The 20,056-nt window shown below is 53.9% G+C and overlaps 3 protein-coding genes across 3 annotated transcripts; 1 reads left to right on the top strand and 2 right to left on the bottom strand.

Annotated features, from left to right (window-relative positions):
- Window positions 1-197: 197 nt before the first annotated feature.
- LOC136563522 (deoxyribonuclease-1-like 2) lies at window positions 198-3,397 on the bottom strand. The gene is made up of 8 exons (XM_066560969.1): window positions 3,248-3,397; window positions 2,864-2,952; window positions 1,791-1,874; window positions 1,574-1,674; window positions 1,382-1,494; window positions 960-1,114; window positions 750-846; window positions 198-248 (listed from the first exon to the last, which is right to left on the bottom strand). The coding sequence occupies exons 1-8, from the start codon at window positions 3,395-3,397 to the stop codon at window positions 198-200; spliced, it is 840 nt and encodes a 279-aa protein (XP_066417066.1).
- A 1,638-nt stretch (window positions 3,398-5,035) lies between these two features.
- Window positions 5,036-8,049, bottom strand: LOC136563645 (deoxyribonuclease-1-like). The gene is made up of 8 exons (XM_066561135.1): window positions 7,903-8,049; window positions 7,334-7,422; window positions 7,096-7,179; window positions 6,857-6,972; window positions 5,984-6,099; window positions 5,563-5,717; window positions 5,387-5,483; window positions 5,036-5,089 (listed from the first exon to the last, which is right to left on the bottom strand). Exons 1-8 carry the CDS (start codon window positions 8,047-8,049, stop codon window positions 5,036-5,038), a joined length of 858 nt encoding a protein of 285 aa, XP_066417232.1.
- Window positions 8,050-10,660: 2,611 nt separating this feature from the next.
- INTS15 (integrator complex subunit 15) lies at window positions 10,661-19,594 on the top strand. Its single transcript, XM_066560849.1, has 6 exons — window positions 10,661-10,912; window positions 11,894-12,115; window positions 13,751-13,916; window positions 15,557-16,084; window positions 17,684-17,723; window positions 18,894-19,594. Exons 1-6 carry the CDS (start codon window positions 10,721-10,723, stop codon window positions 19,063-19,065), a joined length of 1,320 nt encoding a protein of 439 aa, XP_066416946.1. The 5' UTR covers window positions 10,661-10,720; the 3' UTR covers window positions 19,066-19,594.
- Window positions 19,595-20,056: the final 462 nt, after the last annotated feature.

Below are 20,056 nucleotides of genomic sequence, written 5' to 3'. Positions count from 1 at the left end.
CAGTGTCCTGGCTGGTGGCCTGTCCCCAGGCTCTGGTTCGTGGTGGGCTCTGGGCATAGCCAGCTGCTATCCTTTTCCAGACTGGGATCTGGGGCAGCCCATGCATAGGACTTGTGGATGGGGCTGAGTGGAACACCTTCATGGGGATTGGTGGTGGGAGCTGGAGCTGGATCCTGGTCTGTGGCTGCAGGAGGAGCTCAGGCTGCCAGCTTCACCTCGACTGGGTAGTGGTCACTGACTGCCAGGGCCTGGAGGAGGACAAGAGGTGGGAGATGTTCAGTGAGCCACTCACCCCACACTCTGCTACTGGGGCTCACAGGGCAGTCAATTGCCCTGCCAGAACCTTCTGTGTGCTGGAGGGGGCACACTGTCCCCAGCCCCAAGTCACTCAACACACAAGGCTCTCATGGAGAGGTGGCCAGCTGTGGCTTGGGGTGGGCACTGGCAGGGGGCCACCTCCCCTCCAAGCCCCCATGTCTCATCTAGGGGCTCTGTGCCAGTGATGGGTTGTTGAAGGTTGGCTTGAGTTACCCCATACCTTGAGTCTTGCCCATGGAAGACAATAAAAAGCCCTGTGCATCTCCTCTCTTCCCAATGGGGACAGGCAATGACCCCAAATCCCTTGTCCTGTTTCTACGTTTGGGTCCCTTGTCACCTTGAGCCCCTCAAAGAGACAAGGACAGCCCTGCAGGCTGGGCCAGCTCAGCTTTGGTGCCTGCTAGAGCCCCAGATGTGTGATCCTGGCTCACCTCCTCCTGGTCCAGATGGAAAGCACGCTGGAAATTGTAGATACCAGCCGAGTTGGACAGGACGCTTCTCTTCAGCTTGCTGCCACACACCACGATCCTGCAGGGGAGATGTGCGTGGATGGTGGGTGCCCCTGCTGCCTCTGCTGGCAGTGCAGGGGGTCCCTGGGGTGCCAGGGAAGGGGACAGTGGTGCCGTGGTGGCAGTGCTGACCTGTCATAGGCACAGTCTGACTTGCCCACGGTGGTGTCGGTGCTGTCGGGGATCAGCCATTTGAAGATGTCGCTGGTGCGCAGGCGGATGGATGGCCAGTCACCGGGCTGCACGTAGGAGCAGTCGGCATTGAAGTCCCCCAGGAACATCATGTTCTGCAGGAGAGATGTGAGATGTGGTGATGGGCTGTTCCTGCCACCAGCCCTCCCATGGGGGTGGCAGGGACCACCCTGTCACGGAGCAGGAACAGGGTTCTCACCCCACCACTCCTGCACTGGCTGCGCCCGCCTCGAATCAGGGTCCCAGTGTGGGTCAGACAGTCCCTGAGGCTCAGTGCCCAACCTCTGTGTCCCCCCCAGTGCTGGTGACACTCACATCAGTCCCCCAACCTCTGTGTCCCCCCCAGTGCTGGTGACACTCACATCAGTCCCCCACTTGTTGATGATGGCCAGGTAGACATCGTAGAGTGCATCAATCTCAGCAACAGCATCGTGTGGGGCTGAGTGCAGGGGCACCAGCACAAACTCCTTCACCTCTGCCAGGGGAGAGAGGGATGTCAGCCCTACAGCCACCCCATGCCACAACCCATGAGGGCCACTTGTTTCCCCACTTACTGGTGCTGGGTGCTGAGACCCTCAGGATGAATGGCTCCCTGCTGAAGACATCCTGGGGGTCCTCATACTGGTAGGTGTCCACCACAGACACAACATCTGTCCTGTGGCAACAAAAGGATGGTGACCCTGGGACTTGGCACAGCCCCTGTGTCCCCTCCGTGGTGCTGGTGGCCCTGCAGTGCCATGTCACAGGCTGCAGCACTGCCAGCCCCATTACCTGTAGATAAACAGGTACATCTCCTTGTAGTTCTCCCGTCCCAGGGGGCCGCTGATCTCGTAGTCATACTGGGATGTGGATGCACTGCAGAGACACAAAGGCAGGACAGTGACGTGGCTGGGACCGTCCTGGATTGGCTTTGGCATGTCAGGGAGCTGGGTGGCCCCAGGGTTTGCACCAGCTGGTCCTGCTCTGGAGTCCCCATGGTTCACAGTGCCCTGGTTGTGGGGTGACATGAGATAGAGCAGCTCTGAAGCCCCCAAAGCCTCTCCCCCAGAGGCTCCTTGGGCACAGCATGATGTGGGGCGGCTCCTGTCACCCTTTCTCTGCAGATACATTCCTTACCTTCATTTGCAGCAGAGCTAAATTAGGTCAGTGAGTAGCCTGGGGCTCTGCAGCACCCAGCGTCACCCTCCCTGCCCTGGCTGCTTTGTGACCATGCTGGAGGGGACACGGGGTGAGGACATGGGCTGGGCACACCTGCTCAGGAGCATTAGCTGCCTTTCGACACGGCAGCAGCAGCAGCTTCCGCATGGTCCTGAGCCGTGCCCTCTCCCAAAACTGGGTCAGCACCCAGCTGGTGGAGGGGCTGCCACCCTGCTGTGGCCAGTTTTAGCCCACCTCAGCAGCCCCTTTTCCTCCCAGGGTACCAGAACCACCCCCTCAAAGCACCATCCACTGCTGGGCCCATCCTGGGGTGCCCTGGCCACTCACAGTGTGTTGGGGTGCAAGGTCTGCCTGTCCCTTCCTCCCCCTCTCTTGCTTCTGCCCTGTCCTGTTGAATTTTGGAGACAGAGCTTGTCAGAGCTGTAGTTCCTTTCCATCCTGCATGCTCTGGTGAGCTTACAGCTTTCAGAAGGGATTTGTATCACTTGTATCCCCATTCCCTTCACTGGGTTATCCCCAGTGTTGTTTTCAGTGCCTCCTCCTTGCCCCAGCACATTTCTCCTAATATCCTATTTTTTTTCCCAAAAATAAACTCTCTGTTGATGGGTAACTTTTTTCCTCTCACTGCTCAGGCAACCTGGCTTTCCCTGCTGGTGCTGCCATCCCAGTCCCAGCCCCTGTTGTACCTGTTGAGCTGCTCCATGAGCTGGGTGACGGCGCTGAGGTCGGAGTCGCGCACCTCCTGCACCAGCACCACGTCGTAGCGGCGCAGGACCTGCGGGGCCGAGGGCCACAGCTCAGGGCCACTCTCCCAGCCACCTCCCAGCCAGGGACATGGCTTCAACACCATGGGGACTTGCATGTCCCTTGGAGCCAGGGCAGATGCCCCCAAGGAGGGCTCAGAGGGACTGTAAGTTGTGCCTGACACCCCAGCAAGCCTTCATCCACCCAGGCCATCCCCAGCACTGCGATGCCATCCCATCCTCAGCCACATCCCCATGTCTCTGACACAGGAGCCCTGTTGGGGTCTGTCCCAGCACACAAACCCATGGTCCACTGGCTGCACTCACATTGATGATGATCTCTGCCACTTCCTTGTTGGACATCTTGGTGTCACCGAAGGACTGGATGTTGAAGGCACCGATGCGCAGCATGGCAGTGGCTGGGCACAGGAGGAGAGCCACAGCCAGCAGGGACAATTCCAGTGTCACAGTCCCCATTCTTCCAGGATTGATGCTGGGTCACAGGGGTGCAGGGATGGGAGATGAACTCGGAACACTATTTTGAGTTTGAGGTGGAGGAAAAAAACATATAGATCCTTCCGAAGTCCTGGTGTGTGACAGTGTGTCATGGTGGGCATTGCCCAGAGCAGGTTGCAGAGCTGGTGTGGGCAGTCTGCCAGCTCACCACTCCCAAAGAAGATAAATCCTATCTCACCACTGTGAGCCTGCCTCTTCCAGCTCCAGCGATCACCCAGCTCCACTACCCCACCAGGGTGTCTTCACTGCCCACCAGCCCCATCCACCACTGCCAGCATTCCAGGCACCCCAGGCTGTTCCACATCCTTAAACTTCACCACAGCCCCCACTGCTGGGGTAAGGAGCCTCATCCCAACTCATCCCAGTTCATCCCAGTCCCACCTGGTTGCAGTTGAAGGTGCTGATCCCGGAGCCGTCCTTACCTGGCTGAAGGTGCAGCACCTCTGCCCTGCCGGCAGCAGGAAGGGCAGCTTTATTCCCGGCAAAGCAGGATGAGTCTGACACCCCCTGGGGGTTTTGACATAACTTTGAGCTCCTTCCCACATTGAGAAACCAAAAATCCCACAGGGTGACAGGGTGGGGCCAGCACAGCCATCCCTGTGCTGACGCAGCAAAGGACACACAGGGAGACTTGGAAATGCTGGGGCATCCCTGTGGGACTGGGTGGGTGTGTGGGACTTGGGGGCTGCCATCTGGGGTGGCACCTGGACTATAGAGTGGGCACGGTGGCCAGGCAGGAGGTGAAGGGCGCTGGCCTTAATTGGGTGATTCAGACAGTGTAATTAGAGGGAAGAGAAGGAAATGGCCAGTGTGTGGGTCAGGCAGGTGAGCACCACCAGCCATGGCAAGAGGGGATGGCTGCAAATCCCTGCAGCAGCCCCAGTGTCACCCAGAACAGCCCCACTGGTGACCCAAAGTAGCCCCAGGAGGGCTGGCATTCCCCATGCCAATCCATGGCATTCCCATGGCCCATGGCATTGCCCTAGGATGACAACAGAGCTGGCTCTGGTGGCTGCTCATGCCAGGACTTGCCAGGCTCTCATGTGCACCTCCAGGTTTTGTATCCTCACACCCAGTCTCGGGATGAGTCCCCTGTCCCTCGGTGCTGCATCGGCACCGAAACCCCTGGGAAGCCCCAAGCCCCCTAGGAGCTGACTCACATCCTCCCTGCACCCTGTCAGTGCCCTGTCAGCAGCCCTGCAGTCAGAGCCAGGCAGGCTCTGCCAGGATGTGGCCCTGTGAGCTGGCAGCAGAGCATCCTGCACCCTGGAAAGGCTGGAGCCCCCCAGCCCCTTCCCAGAGTCCTGGCTTTGCCACCATCAGCTGAGAAGGAAGCAGAGCTCACTTGGAGCCTCCCTGGTTCTCCGGCAGGGGGCTCAGGGGCTTCTGGGGATACTGAAGGGACCTCTCTTCCAGAGCTGCAGATGCAGGAAAAGGCTCATTTTTAATGGAAGCAGAAAGCAAAAAACTTCCACAGGAGGTCAAGGACTCCTTGCAGGAACAGTGGGCAGCTTGGCTGGCAGCAGTGGCGCGTGGGCTCCCACGAGGGATGCAGGTGTTTGCTGAGGTGTCCTGGTAGCCACTGGAGTGGGAACAGGCTCAGAGGGCTTTCAGGGTCACCTCCACTGGGAAATGGTCGCTGACAGCCAAAGCCTGCGTGTGAGGGAGAGCAGAGTCACCCTGACCACAGTCAGCTCATAAATCCTGAGCTCATCTGGACCCACTGCCACTGTCATGGCTGGCTGAGACCCCAGCCTTCCACTCCAACCCTCAAATTTTAGACCATACCCCAAAATGCTTGATGTGGAGGGTTGATTCGGTACAACAGCTGGGGTTAGGCCACCCTTAGGGGCACCCTTGGGAACAGGGAGCCCTCCCATGCTCCCAGGAGCTATGGTGGGGCACATCCCAATGCTGGTGGGCTCATGCCCCACCCAGCCCCTCACTCACATCCTTCATCTGGAGCTGGAATTTCTTCTGGAAGTTGTTGACAGTGGCAGAGCCAGGTTCAATGTCTTGGCGCAGGGCAGTGCCGCAGGCGACGATGCTGCCAAGGCATCGGGGGGTGTCAGTGCCCTTCAGTGCTCCCCATGCCAGCCCCCCGTGCCCCCTGGCACGGCACCCACCGGTCGTAGGCACAGTCGGTGTCGGCCACGGTGGTGTCGGCACTGTCAGGGATCAGCCACTCGCAGGCGCGCAGGGAGCGCAGGCGGATGGATGGCCACTGGGAGCTGGGCACGTACGAGCAGTCAGCGTTGAAATCACCCAGGAACATCATGTCCTGCAGGGCACTGCACTGAGTCCCTGTCCCTTTAGGGAGCAAGGACTCCCTAAAATCTTAAGTGAGATTTCTTAATCTACAAATCCCCCTGAGGTGACCCATTGTGCAGGGACAAGCCCCCAGGAATGGCAGGAGGGCCATCCAGCAGCTCCCTGCCTGAGACTGCTGGGGTGGCCCCTGCTCTGATGGGTACAAGAGGCCTCCTGTGGGACCTGTTCATCCCCTTGCTGCCCTGGGGAGGAGCCAAGCTCCCCAACGCTGCTTACATTAGTCCCCCACTTGTTGATGACATCGGTGTAGACGTCGTAGAGCGCATCGATCTCCTGTACTGCGTGGCTGGGCTCCGAATGCAAAGGCACCAACACGAACTCCTGCACCTCTGCAGGACAGCTGGCCATCAGCCCCTGGCGTGGTGCATCTCCTGAGCAGGGAATGGGAACCCCAGGAAACCACCCCAGACCAAGCCCCAGCTAATGGCCAGGAAAAGTAGTTGAAGGGAAAGGGTGTGATGAGTTTGGTGCTCTGCCTGTCCCTCAGACTGGAAATTCCAGTGGGGAGCTGCATGCCTTTGTGCATTGTTTGGGGTTTGCTTCTTGTTTCCCATTAGCATTTGCAAGCCAATATGGTTTTGGGCAGGAGATGGGATAGTGTGTGTGCCCTGAGGAGGTTCCCAGGAGGTGGAGGTGATGGCATGGGGTAGGCAGTGGAATGAAGTGGGAAATGGGACATGATGGGAGATATAAGGGATGGGGGATGACAGGTGATAGGAGATGGTACATGATGGGAGATGGCACCCAGCCAGAGTAAGCAGGTGGTGGGATATGGCACATGATGGGAGGTAGCACATAAGGGGATGTAGGACACGATGGGAAGCAGCTGGAGATGGAAGATGGCACACAACTGGAGAGAGCTCATGGTGGGAGATGACAGGTGATTGGTAGGAGATGGTACATGGTGGGAAACAGCAGGGGTTACTGGCCATGCTGGGCAGGGACATAGGACCCCTGGGCACCCATGGGTGGGACCCTGGTGAAGGATTGCAACCCCCCTGTGCTTGGCAGGCACAGCTCTGGGCTCAGCCCTGCGTGGAGGGGACCCTGTGCCAGGTCTGGGCATCCCCCAAGGTGGGCTCTGCTCACGTGTGGTGGGTGAGGAGAACTTCACAATGAAGGGCTCCCTGCTGAAGGTGTCGTTCCCACAGGGCTCACAGCCATCATCGTAGTAGTAGCTTCCCAGCACGGAGACCATGTCTGACCTGAGGGAGGAGAGCAGGGCAGCCCCCAGCACTGCTCCCGCACAGCCCAGGCCCCCAGAGGTACCCATCCCCTTTGGGGGCTGCTGAGGAAGGTGGCAGGTGACACCTGGCAGCATCCCTTACCTGTAGATGAAGAGGTACTGCTCCTTGTAGGTGCCCCGACCCAGGGGGACGCTGATCAAAAACTCGTATGGGCGCTCCCCAGCACTGGGAGCAAGTTATGGAGAAGGTGAGAGGAGGCTCCTGGTGCTCCCCAGCATCCACCAGACTCTCTCCAGCTGAGCCAGAGGTGCCCTGGCAGGGCTGGAATCCACCCCAGAGTCCCCTTTGCAGACACTCCCACACCAAGCCATTGGGTCACCTGTTGAGCTGGTCCATGAGGTCATGGACGGCACTCAGGTCGGCATCCCGCACCTCCTGCACCAGCGCGATGTCGTACTCCGACAGGATCTGGGGGGACAAGCTCAGAGCTGCTCTCCCCTGGCCAGGAGCTGCTCTGGGGTTGCTCTTCTGAGCTGCAAAGGCTCCCAGGCTGGCAATGGGAGGGCAGCAGGGACCTCCGGGCCAGGGAGGGACCCCGGTGCTGGTGTGCCCTTTGTGTCCACCACCACCTACCCAGCAGCTGCTCCAGGGGAGGAACCTGGGCAGCATCAAATTCACCCAGCCTTGACTGGGGACCTGCAAGGGTGGAGATGGCCTGAGGTGGGAGATGGTGATGGGGGAAGAGAAGATGTGTGGGTAGATGAACGGATGGATGGATGATGGATGGATGGATGGATGGATGGATGGATGGATGGATGGATGGATGGATGGATGGATGGATGGATGGATGGATGGAAGGAAGGCTGTAGGAAGCAGGTGTCCCACTGCCCAAGCTGGCTGCATCCCAGAGAGCAGAGCATGTCCAGGCCTGCTCCTCCCCACACTCACAGAGACAATGATGTTTGCGATGGTCTGGTTGGCCATCTTGGTGTCCCCAAAGGCTCTGATGTTGAAGGCACCAATCTTCAGTGTGGTGGCCACGTGCAGCAGGAGAGCTGTGACCAGCAGCGACAGCACCGGCCTCGAGGCTGCCATCCTGTGCAGAGGTGCAGGAGGGGCTCAGCCCTCCTGGCTGAGAGGGGGATTTGGGACAGACAACAGGGATAGCCAGGGTATTCCTGCTGGCCATACTGGTTTCACTGGGAGCCATCTGTTTTCTGGGGAACCACCAGGATGCAGGGGTTGTACCTCTGTTGCATGGGGCCTCATCCTACCTGTCCCTCCTGGAAGGAGGCCAGGTCACTCACAAGGCTGGAGTGGAAAATTCCCTGGCCAGCGAGTAAGTGTCATTTCATGGTGACACAGAGCAGTCACTTCCTCATTCCCCATGAGGAAGAGCTCAGCCTGGACACCTCTTCTGGCCCTCGATTGATAGCAGTGGCCAGGGAGCCCAAAATCCCTTGGCTTGTGCCTCTCCCACCTTTCCCTGGATCAGTGCCAGAGACCCCAAAGACCCTACAGCAGCTGTGCTGGGACAGAGCAAGGGATAGCTCCTCCTGACACCCCACCTTCCTCACTGCCTGGAGCATCCTCACCTGGGTAACCTGCCCCTCCCCTGCCCCCCATCCTCACCCAGCAGTGCCCCTGCCCCATCCCCACCCAGCTGGCTCCCTCAGGACCCTCTGCAAAGGCAGTGCTGCAGCTCCCACCCGCGGGGAAGGTGTTTGGGAAGGATTTCCCCTGGCACTCGACTGCCTTGGGGTAATGTTTCACCAGCCTGGGCTCCTGAGTGCCTGATAAACGGGCTGAGAGAACAGGCAAATGCTCCAGCCTTTGGTACACCAAATCTGTGCCTGAGGAAGGATTTGCTGGCCTCAAGCTCACTTTTCCTTCTGGGGCAGCTGCTCTAGTTAAATCCTCACTTTTCCCACTGGCATTCCTGCTCCAAACTCTTCCCTCTAACACCACAGTCCCTTGAGTTGATAATGCAGCCATTTGGCAATGCCATGATTTGGTCATGCCAAAAATTGCCCAAAGCCCCATAAATCCTCCCCACTCCTGGAGACCACAGCAGCCTCTGAACCTCCCAGGCAGAAGCACCTGCAAGGGGCATGTTCACCCCCGAGCTGAACCCAGGTTTGGCCCAGCAGAGCATTGTGGTAGAATTGGGCTGGAGGAGGTGACACTGTCAAGGGAAGCTCCTGAGGGGGTGGGAAGAGAGGAGAGCAGGACCTACCTTTGATGTCGTCCGAGGACTCTGGAGGGGGAAGGATCTGCACCTGCATTTATGGAGAGGGACACTCTCTCCTTGCCAGGTGAGTGCCCAGCCAAGGATCATGTGAGGCCGCAGGCTCCATATGGCATTTTTCACGGAAGCAAAGGTCTGCTCAGTGAAAAAAGAGCTCTTTCAACCTCTGCCAATGCCTCCCACCACAGGTAAGGCCGAGAGGGATTAAAATGCTAACAAGAGCTCTGCAAGGTGGAATGAATGTCAGAGATCTCTTGTGGGGATCAGCAGCTTCCCAATACATGGCATGGGCAGCTCTCACTCATCACCAGATACAAATTCTCTTAAAAAGCGTTTATTTCACCAACACAAATCATTCCCACCCAGCACCCCACATTTCCAACAAGCTGTGAGTGTGCTGGGGCCAGCAGGAGCCATCCCAGTGTGGTCTTTGGGTGTGAAGCCAAAAGCTACAAAAGAATAACAAATCCCTGCCATGGTGCCCACCGCCAGACCCTCCCCAGGCGGTGCCCTGCCTCAGGCCCTGTCCCTGGGAGGGCCATGCAGTGCTGGGGGGTGGCAGCCCTCCACCCTAGCCACTCACACAGCGGCCTTGGCTGATGTCCCTGCCTCCAAAGGCAGCTGCCATGGTTCCCAGAAGGTGTGCAGTGATCCTTAGGGGGCTGGGGGCCCTGCCAGCCTCTCCCCTGGAGCCAGACACCCTCCAGAGAATGGGTGCTCCCCACAGTGGGATCAGGGCTGGACCTAGACCCCCCCAACAGGCTCCCCAGGTTGGACCCAGGTTTCCTCAGCAAAACCCTCTATGGTCAATCCCTCTTCAGGTCAGGAACCCCCCCAGGGGCCAGACCCAGGACCAAGACTCTCCTGAGCCAAGGTCCCCCCAGAAACTGTCTCACCAGGCTAAGATCCCCTCAAAGTCCCAGGGTTTAACACCACTTCTGGGCCAAGACCCCACAAAGATCAGAGCCCTTTCATGCCAACACCCCCAGGGCTGGACCACCCTCAGGGCCAATACTCCCCCCAGGGCTAAACCCCACTTCTGCACATCCCACAAGGGCAGCAGGAACAAAGGTGCACTTCCCAAAGCCCACAGCCAAGAGCCAAGCTTCTCCCAAGCCAGGAGCCCCTGAGCCAGCCCAAGGAGCAGCCCCCAGGGCCGATATCCCCTCACCCCCAGACCCCTCCATGCTGAGACCCCTTGACTCAACCCCAGCACCAGCCCCCGGGGCCAAGATCTCCTCAGGGCCAGGCTCCTCCCAGGGTTGGGAAGCCTGAGTCCCCCAGGACAAGCTGTCCCCATGCCCAGGTGCTCCCCGCCCATCCCGGGCCCGGTTCCCTCACGGCCGAGCCCCCGTTACCCCCGCGGGCGGGCCCGCCAGGGGGCGCCGCCGCCGGCGGCAGCGCGTGACCATTTTTGTCCTGGCCGGGCCGCCGTAGCGCCCGCCCGTCCGCGCCGCCGAGGGGAGGCCGCGCCGAGCGGGGCCGGGAGCGGAGGGGGACTGGGACCGGAGCGGAGCCATGAGCGACATCCGGCACTCGCTGCTGCGGCGGGACGCGCTGAGCGCCGCCAAGGAGGTGCTCTACCACCTGGACATCTACTTCAGCAGCCAGCTGCAGAACTCGCCGCTGCCGCTCGTGGACAAGGGCCCCACGGATCTGCTCGAGGAGTTCCTCTTCCAGGTCCCCAAGGAGCGCGGAGCGCCGCCCAAGGTGCGGCACCGACACCCCGGGCGGAGCGGGACGGGCCCGGCAGGCACGGGGGACAAGGAGGGCACGCCCAGGAGCTCAGGACAGGATCCCTGCTGGAGCCTCAGGCCTCAGAACGGGACAGGGTCCCTGCGGCGCGGGCTGCTGCTGCGGGCTGAGGGCTGAGATGGGCAGCACTGGGTCCCTGAGGCTCTGTTACTGGATATTGAGGGCTGAGATGGGCAGCACTGGGTCCCTGAGGCTCTGTTACTGGATATTGAGGGCTGAGATGGGCAGGACGGGGTCTATGAGGCTCTGCTGCTGGAGGCTGAGGGCTCAGATGGGCAGCACTGGTTCCCTGAGGCTCTGCTCCTGGAGGCTGAGGCCCCAAGACTTCAGCCCGGGGTCCCTGGGGTGCTGGTGACTGAGGTTTTTGGCAGGGAGGGGGCTGCTGGCCAGTCTCCCTGATGGTTGCCCAGGATTCCGGGTGTGATGGAGGCCCTGGGCACTGCTCACAGCCCCTGAGTGCTGCAGCTGGGCCCTGCCAGGGTGTTTGGGGGGTTTGGGATGGAGCTGGGGCTCAGAGACGAGCAGTGAGAAGCCACAGCTGCTGGTGGCTGTTGGGGTACGTGGCCCTGCAGCTCTCAGTGCTGCTGAGGCCAGCTCTGCCCCCAGCTGCCCTGCAGGGCCCTCAGTGCTGCTATTTGCAGAGGGAGGAAATATTTCCTCCCCCACCAATGTCAGTCTCATCTCTCACTTGGTAGGCAGCACTTGCAGGTGCAGTAAGCACAGTCTTTGGTGTTCAGATGAAATCTGGAGCTCTTCAATGTCACCAGATAAATGCACTGGTAGTTCAAGAAGCTTAGATGTGTGTGCTGTGCATAAAGATTGAGTCCCTCAGCCCAAAAGGAAGCTCTCAGCCTTTGCTGTTTCTGTCTTTTCACTTTTTTATGGTCCTTCAAGAGGCTCAGTGTATTTTACAGCTTTGCTTTTATTTTCTTTCAGAGACTGACCCCACTTCAGGAACTTCAGCTCCTTGAGATCATGTGCAATTATTTCCAAGAGCAGACCAAGGATTCAGTCCGGCAGGTCATCTTTTCATCTCTCTTCAGCCCCCAGGGGAACAAAGCAGATGACAGCAGGATGGCCCTGCTGGGGAAGCTGGTCTCCATGGCAGTGGCTGTCTGCAGGGTGCCTGTGCTGGAGTGTGCTGCCTTCTGGCTGCAGGTACAGCTCCTGTGCGGGAAGGGGTCAGGGCGTGCTCCAGGGTGGGCACAGTGAGCTGGGGCACAGCTGGTCACAGTCAGCTCCTCCTCTCTGGCAATTTCAGTGGCCCCATGTCTGTGCTCATGTCCATTCCTGTGCTCTGGCATCAGGGAGAGCTTTGCCAATCCATTCATGTGCTGCAATGGAAGAAAAAAATTATTTGGGTGGGTGAAAGTTTTAATAATCCCTCCAAACCCTGCATATTGAAAGGGCTCAGTGGAGGGTTTGACCAAAGCAGGGAGCAAACCTTGCCTGAAGAAGCTGACTCTGGAGTGTGGGAAATAAACTCTTCCTGATGTGCAGGTTTGGGTGTGGAAGAGGCAAACCCCTGTCTTGAAATTTGGGCACAAAATACCTGTGTTTATCTTCTGTGAATGCAGTAGGTTGGAGATCTTCTCCTTCCCCACTGAGGGCTTTGGGAAGTGCACCTTGTTCCTGCTGCCCTTGTGGGATGTTCAGGAGTCACAGCTGACACAGGGGCAAGAGCAGGAAGGCTGTGCTGGGAGGGAAGGGGGGAGGAGGCAGATCTCCTGTTTGCTGAGGGTCCCTTTTCTCCCACGTGGTGAGTTTTTGGGAGGGCAGGATGGGACATAACCTGGACAGCAGGACAAAGTGTATTTTTATTTCAGATGGCAGCTTTTAAGTGACAGAAGAATTTCACAGAGTATTTTCCACATTAAAAATATCAGGCATGGCAGCTGAACCATTTAAACTACAGACCTGTGTTAGAATCATGGAATCACAGAATGGATTGTGATGGAAGGGACCTTAAATCTCATCCCATTCCACCCACTGCAGAGACACCTTCCACTATCCCAGATTGCTCCAAGCCCTGTCCAGTGTGGCCTTGAGCTCTTCTAGACCAGGTTGGAGAGGCCACAGCTTCTCTGGGCAACTTGTGCCAGGGCCTCACTGCCCTCACAGGGAAGAAATGTTGCTGAAGTAGTAAAAAAAACCTCTAAGTCAAAATATTGATCTAAAAGGTTTCGATTTTAAGCCACAGCTACTGTAAACTTGTGATGGGGTTCACAGGGGTCTCAGGTTGAGGGAAGAGATGAGGATCTGACTCCATGTTTCAGAAGGCTTGATTTATTATTTTATTATATATATTACATTAAAACTATACTAAAAGAATAGAAGAAAGGATTTCATCAGAAGGCTAGCTAAGAATAGAATAGAATAGAATAGAATAGAATAGAATAGAATAGAATAGAATAGAATAGAATAGATGACAATCTGTCTAAGCCAGCTGGGCTTTGACTGGCCATTAATTGGAAACATCCAACATGGGCCAATCCCAGATGCCCCTGTTGCATTCCACAGCAGCAGATAATCAATGTTTACATTTTGTTCCTGAGGCCTCTCAGCTTCTCAGGAGGAAAAATCCTAAGGAAAGGATTTTTCATAAAAGATGTCTGCGACATAAACTCAAGATACCACCATCTATTTTGACATTGCAATACAGTGATTTTATTTCTGTGAGAGTGGGTGTTTGATGAGCTGAGAGAGAGCACCCACAGCAAGGCAGTGCCACGAGGGGCAGGTGGGGACACAGTGACAGGTGTGATCTGTGTCCCCTGTGTGCTGTCCCTGCAGAGGACCCCAGCTGTGTTCTGTGTGAGGCTGGCCCGAGCCCTGGTGGATGATTACTGCAACCTGGTGCCAGGCTCCATCCAGACCCTGAAGCAGATCTTCACTGCCAGCCCTCGCTTCTGCTGCCAGTTCATCACATCAGTCACAGCTCTCTACGACCTCTCCTCAGGTAAAAGTGCCTCTTTCCTAGTGAGAGGTGCAGTGTAATGCACCACGAGTGAACTGTTGCAAGAGATGTAACTGCTCGAATGCTAAAGAGGTGTTACCATGTAATTATTGCCAGAGGAAGCTCAGGGGTGTGGCTGTTGCCTCATCTGGCACTGGGCACTGAGAATAAAAATAACCCCTCTGTGGCTGATTTAGAATTCCAGCCTGGTTTGGGTTGGAATGGACCTTAAAGCTCAGCTTGTTCCATGCCCTGCTGTGGACAGGGACACCTTCCACTAGACCAGGTTGCTCCAAGCCCTGTCCAGCCTGGCCTTGGACCCTTCCAGGGATTTGGAGTCCACAGCCAAACAAGGGAGAGTCTGTGCTGGAGAAGGAGGCAGGAACACCTGACACAAAGGGCGTTGTCCTCCACAGGGGGCAAAGGACATGGGACCTTGTTGACTGAGCAGCTCTGGGAGTGAAAGTTGATCTGTCTGGGCTCAGTCAGCCCTGAGAGAGACTCAGGGCTGCCTGTCAGTCTGATCCCTTCCAAAAAGGGGTTAAACAAGTTCTGAATGTTGGCAGGCTGGACCAGGATTTCTATGGAGCAGTGGTGAGAAACACAATCAACATAACTCCAGTGCACTCTTTACCTGTGTGTGTGACCTGCCAGCGGTACAGCCTGCCTCAGGTTGTTGCTCAGACACTTTTAGGTGTCTAAAATAAGATTGATTTAGCTCTACTCAGCCACAGAAAGCTCATGGTAGACCAGAGAACAGCCATACACTAAGTACCAACACCACCTATAATCCAGAAAAGCAAATGCTGTTATTGATAAAGGAAATGCTTTGCACACTCTTCTCCAGATAAACAGCTTGGCATTACTGAGGGTGAAAGAGAGGTTCAGGCTTAGCCTTTATGTTGTTTTTATAAAGTATTTGGTAGAGCTCAGAGCATATTTTATATCCCATCATCATGTCAGAAAGACATGTTAGAAAGGAAATAACTTGAGTCATAGGAAGTAATTTTGAAATTCCTTATTTTATTTGAGATGTTTTTGGTGACACAGGAAAAGGGAGCTTGTTCTTCCAATGCAGCATTCCCCCTGTGAGAGGATGATGTGTCAGGGTTTCTCTTGTCTGTAGTCAAGTTCATGACCATCTTTCACTTCTCACCTGAAGCTTTACATAATCTTATAATCCTTTATATGTCGTGTAATTGTGTTGTTGCATTGTGTTTTTCCGCAAGACACGTTTGTTTAGGTATGTAAGTATTAAAAGAAATGAGTTATTTGCACTTCCTTCTCTTCACCCAACAATCCTTTGCTATTTGCCTTGCCCATTGTACTTCCTGTGGCAAGGAATAAATGGAGACTTAAATTAGGGAAAAAATGAGCAGATGATGGGTGGCAAGAAGAAAATGACAAGAGAATCTTGGCTGGGAAAGGGGATAAATATCAGTGTTTGGTGGTGTCTTTGGAATAGGTGGGGAAGCTGACAGGAACATGGTTGTGTCTTGGGAAAAACAGCAGAACTGGGGAGGTTCAGAGATTGTAATTGGGACAGCGTAGGATGGGTGGGTGTGAGAGCCTGATTAGAACCTGAATTAATAAATAAAGTAACAAAGGCTCAGCTTACCCACCATTAACTCTCCTATCTGCAGATGACCTGATCCCTCCCTCAGACCTGCTGGAGCTGATTGTCTCCTGGATCTTTGAGGACCCTCGTTTGATCCTGATCACCTTCCTGAACACTCCCATCGCAGCCAACCTGCCCATGGGATTCCTGGAGCTCACCCCGCTCACCGGCCTCATCCGCTGGTGCGTCAAGGCCCCCCTGGCCTACACCAGGAAGAAAAAAGCCTCTCTCTCCAATGGACACCCTCCCAACAAAATTGCCAAGGACTCAGCTTCAGGAGAAGACAGGGATTGCCACCAGCTCTATTCCAAGCTGCATCTGAGTGTCCTGCAGGTTCTTATGATGCTCCAGGGGCATTTAACGGAGAAAAACCTTTATGGGCGCCTGGGGCTGGTACCCTTTGACCACGTGGTTCCTCTGGTGGAGGACATTAACAGACTGTCTGATGAACTCAATCCTCTCAATGCATCCAAAGAGATTGAACTTGCTCTGGACAGGCTGGCTCAGGCTTTGCAAGTGGCCATGGCATCAGGAGCTCTCCTGTGCACCAGAGGTGAGTTGTCTGTGGGGCTGGCAGAGACCTGGCATGGGATTCTTCTCCTCCAGAAGTTGTAAGAGGCAGTTTAGGGGTGAGGGAATAAAGATCAAGGTGTTCACACCATAATCAGTAGTTTGCCTTTGTTAGAAAGTGATAGTGCACAAAATAGTTCAGAAAAAATAGCTGGATGGAGAGTAAGAAAGGAGAGTTCACTGCTGTTGGTGGGTCAGGCCTTGCTTTGCAGAGTGGGCACTGGTCCACAGCCCTGCACTCTGCACCAGGGGTTGTATCTGGTGTCTGGCATGGGGACACTTTGTTCCCCTCAGAATTGCCTGTAGCTATTTAAAAAGCATTGTTTGATTTTCTTCAGTTTAAGTTCTCTGAGTCTGCAGCTGGAGGAGAGGCCATGAAGCACATGAACCCCTGGGTGGGTGTGCTAGACAAAGAATGTGAAAAGCAAAGAATTTATCTTCAACTGAAACTTTTGTGACTTCAGCTCACCTATAATGAGACCCCATTACAGGGTGTCCAAATTCAGCTAAACTCAGTAAAAAAGGGCTGCTAGCATGGCTTTTGTCTGGCTTTCCTGTCTCCAAAAGACATGCAGAGAGATAAAAGGGAAGTGGCTCAACACAGGGCAGGGTCAGCCACACAGACTCTTTTCTTGTGATATTCTCTTTAAAACCAGACAATTTTAGGTTATACCAGAGGGCTTGAAGCTCTCTAACAGCTGGGGCATTAAGTGCAGACCACAACTGCCTCTGCCTAAGCAGGGATCTGATCCTTTTGTCCTGGCTGAACCAGTGCTGCTGGTCAAATTTCACTGTTCTTCCTGCTCATCTTTTATAAAGTAACTCTGAGTGTTATAAGAACAAACAGGAATCAGAGTTTTTTGATCTGAGGGCTGATTTTAGCTGTGTTTGTTCTTAGCTGGAACATTCTGAGCATTGCTCTTTCTGTGGAAGGTAGTTCAGTGTAAGGGGCTGCTGAAATGCCAGATATTTCAGTGTTTTGGGGTTGTGTGTGTCTGCAAAGGCAGGAGATTGTTCTTAAGCTATTCCTGAAAACACTTTATCAATGGGATATGTTGTTAAATTCCTTGGTTCTAGCTATTCTGCTTTAGCAGAAGTTTGGAGATGGTAAAAATTGTGCAATTTCTAGTTGATAGTTTCCAGCAAGAAAACCCCAACCCATTCCTTACAGTTGCAGTGGTTAAAAACCCAAAACCAATACAAAACAGGTACTGGGCAGAGTCACACCTTGTGCTTCCTATGTCTGAGTTACTTCTTGTTGATGTATTGCTATTGTAAAATCCACCCTAAGGCTTATCTCTCTTAAATATCAAACATTTATAACAGTGAAGGGGCTGGTGGGGAGAGTTGGTGAAATGGAGAAACATTTTCTCTGCTATGAAGGTTTTGGGTCTGAGAGAGCAATTCTGGATCTCTTGCTGACTGATGATGATGACAGGTTACTGACAGATTCAGTAATCACTAATTAATCAGTAAAATTAATGATTATTCAGTGATCTGACCTTCCTAGAAAGGACAGCAGAGAGGAAAACCACTCTAATTTCTGCTTTATCCTTATTGTTCATCTTGTGTCCTCTTTCAGATGACTTGAGGACTGTGTGCTCCAGGCTACCACATAACAAGTAAGAAACTTTTTACAGCTGTGTTGGCTTTGATGCATGTTCCAAGACACTCAAGGGCTGCTGAGACAAAATCTCCTCTAAAAGTTTATCCTTGTGGAATTTGGCCTTTATTCATGTGCACTTTAGCACGAGAATGAAGGTGACACAGTGCTGGCTGCTTCTTCCCTGATTCCTGACAGAAAGGGCCTTCAATGCTCCCACCTGTGGGTGATCTTTCCCATTGTGTGTTACAACAAAGCCACAGGAAAGGGAAATGAAATTCCAGCAAGGAACCTGCCCCTAAATTATCCCATCTCTAATTCCCCACTGGTTTTACCTGACTCTAAGCTCTTGCCTTTGCAATTGCTTCTATCTTTGCAATTGCTTCTTGCCTTTTTGCTAAAAGAGCAGGGCTTAACAAAAAGGGGGGGAAAAGGGGGAAAAAAAATTCTCCTGGCAGCTGTAAAGAACAGAATTGTGTCACTGTTCTCCTGGTGCTCAGCAGTGTGAAAAACGCCGATCACTTGTTTTTAAAATTTTTAAAGTTTAATAGTAATAAAAGGGTTATAAAAATAGTAATACAATTAGAGTAATAATAATTTGGACAATTTGAATTAGGACAATATGAGACAATAGAGACAAAGAGTTATGGATAGTCCAGGTAGCTTTTCTGGGTGAGCCCAAAAAAGGACCCACATTAACAGAGGATTAACCCTTAAAAACAACAGCCTGTTGCCTATTCATACACTTCATACATGATGCATAAATTCCAGTCAAATACAGGATTCTGTCTGGTCATCATCAACTTCTTCCTTTTAATCCTAACAGCACCTTCAAGGCGGGAAGAAGTTCATTTCTTCTGATAAGAGGGCAATATAATTATTTTTCTCTGAAAGATTCAGGTGTCCTGTGGCTGCTATCTGGTGCAAGTGCCTCATTCCTTTCTTAAAAAACTCCCACTAACATAGTTCTTATTTTAACTACAAAAGTTACCTTTTAATTACAAGACTACATTTATTAGTAAAATGTTAATACAGCACTACTAATCAGAATTCATATGGTAAATATCTGCGTAGAGCCATGTAATATGCACTTTTCACAGCAGCGCTGTGAGTTGGTTGTGAATTATCCTTAGAGCCACAACAAAAGCTCCTCTAATCACGTCTCTCCTGTCTGAATTTCTTCCCACAGCCTGCTCCAGCTGGTGATTTCGGGCCCGGTGCAGCAGCCGACGCACGGGGCTCTGCCCCCCGGCTTCTACCCGCACATCCACACGCCTCCCCTGGGCTACCCCGCGCTGCCCGCGCACCCCGTGCAGACCTTCATCCCGGGCGTGGCCTTCCCCTACCGGCCCATCCGCTAGCCCTGAGTGCCGGCAAGCCCCAGAGACAAAAAACAAGCGCCTGGGAAGCGCCTTTTCCTCTTGGGAGCAGCAGAGCCGAGCTCCGCCCGCGGCCCCGGGCAGCGCCGCGCTGGGGCTGGGGGCGGGATGCACATCCCGGGACAAAAGGAGGGGATGGGAATGGACAACATCAATTCCTCTGCAATTCCTCCATCCAAACCTCTGCGGGCTCTGGAAGTTTTTCTGATGTTCCTAAACCTCTGCAGGGTGTGGAGGTTTTTCTGATGTTCCTCCATGGGGTTTTGGAGCTGTTTACAGCAGGGTGAGCCCGGCTGCTCTGGCTCTGGGAAGGCCTTCTGTGATTTATTTTTTTTTTCCCCAAGCTATTCCACTCCAGCCTGCTTGTTTCTTTGTAAATGTTTGTATCTATAGCTACAGAGGATGTGTACACTGTATATTTTTGGAAGGCAAACGTTTGTTTCTGAAGCACAAGGTAGAGTAAAGCAGCACTTCCTATTAAAGGAAACAATTTAAGAAGCATCAAAAAAAATCTGCTGCTTTCTTTTTTGAAGAATTAGAACAATTTCAAACAATTGGATTCTTCTCTTTCCAGTGATTAGAAGGTCCCACTTGTCAGGCTTGTGCTGGGGTGGGGACAAAACCCATGTGGGGCTGCAGTGACCCATTGGTATGTGCTCTGCATTTTGATCAGCTGCATAACTTTGCTGGGATGTATTCTTGCCAGTGAAGAGTGTCAGATTTTTAAACTGCACAAGAGCACCTGGTTTCTGCAAAGACCAGACATGTTATAGCATGGGAAAATGAATTTTTGTTGAAATGGAATTTCACCAGCCTTGGTATATTGGGTGTGTGGTACAGAACAGCAGATCTGATGGAAGATGTTTCCAATGGCTCCAGGTATTATAGCAGAAGCCCAGAGAAACTAATACCAACAGAAACTAAAAGAGATTGTTTGAAGATCTGTCTAGGATTTTCATGCTAGGATTTTCAT

The sequence above is a fragment of the Molothrus aeneus genome, chromosome 16 (assembly GCF_037042795.1).
Source record: "Molothrus aeneus isolate 106 chromosome 16, BPBGC_Maene_1.0, whole genome shotgun sequence".
NCBI lineage: Eukaryota > Metazoa > Chordata > Aves > Passeriformes > Icteridae > Molothrus > Molothrus aeneus.
The sequence above is the reverse complement of the archived record's forward strand: the minus strand, read 5'-3'. Positions and strand labels throughout refer to the sequence as shown.

Excerpts from the sequence above, each read along its gene's own strand:
- INTS15 (XM_066560849.1), top strand. The coding sequence starts at position 10,721 with ATGAGCGACATCCGGCACTCGCTGCTGCGGCGGGACGCGCTGAGCGCC. Across the intron at positions 10,913-11,893 it reads AGCGCGGAGCGCCGCCCAAG|AGACTGACCCCACTTCAGGA; the intron begins GTGCGGCACCGA and ends ATTTTCTTTCAG. Across the intron at positions 16,085-17,683 it reads AGCTCTCCTGTGCACCAGAG|ATGACTTGAGGACTGTGTGC; the intron begins GTGAGTTGTCTG and ends GTCCTCTTTCAG.
- LOC136563522 (XM_066560969.1), bottom strand. The coding sequence starts at position 3,397 with ATGGGGACTGTGACACTGGAATTGTCCCTGCTGGCTGTGGCTCTCCTC. Across the intron at positions 2,953-3,247 it reads TGGCAGAGATCATCATCAAT|GTCCTGCGCCGCTACGACGT; the intron begins GTGAGTGCAGCC and ends TCGGCCCCGCAG. Across the intron at positions 249-749 it reads TCCATCTGGACCAGGAGGAG|GCCCTGGCAGTCAGTGACCA; the intron begins GTGAGCCAGGAT and ends GTCCTCCTCCAG.
- LOC136563645 (XM_066561135.1), bottom strand. The coding sequence starts at position 8,049 with ATGGCAGCCTCGAGGCCGGTGCTGTCGCTGCTGGTCACAGCTCTCCTG. Across the intron at positions 7,180-7,333 it reads CTCATGGACCAGCTCAACAG|TGCTGGGGAGCGCCCATACG; the intron begins GTGACCCAATGG and ends ACTTGCTCCCAG. Across the intron at positions 5,090-5,386 it reads TCCAGCTCCAGATGAAGGAT|GCTTTGGCTGTCAGCGACCA; the intron begins GTGAGTGAGGGG and ends CCTCACACGCAG.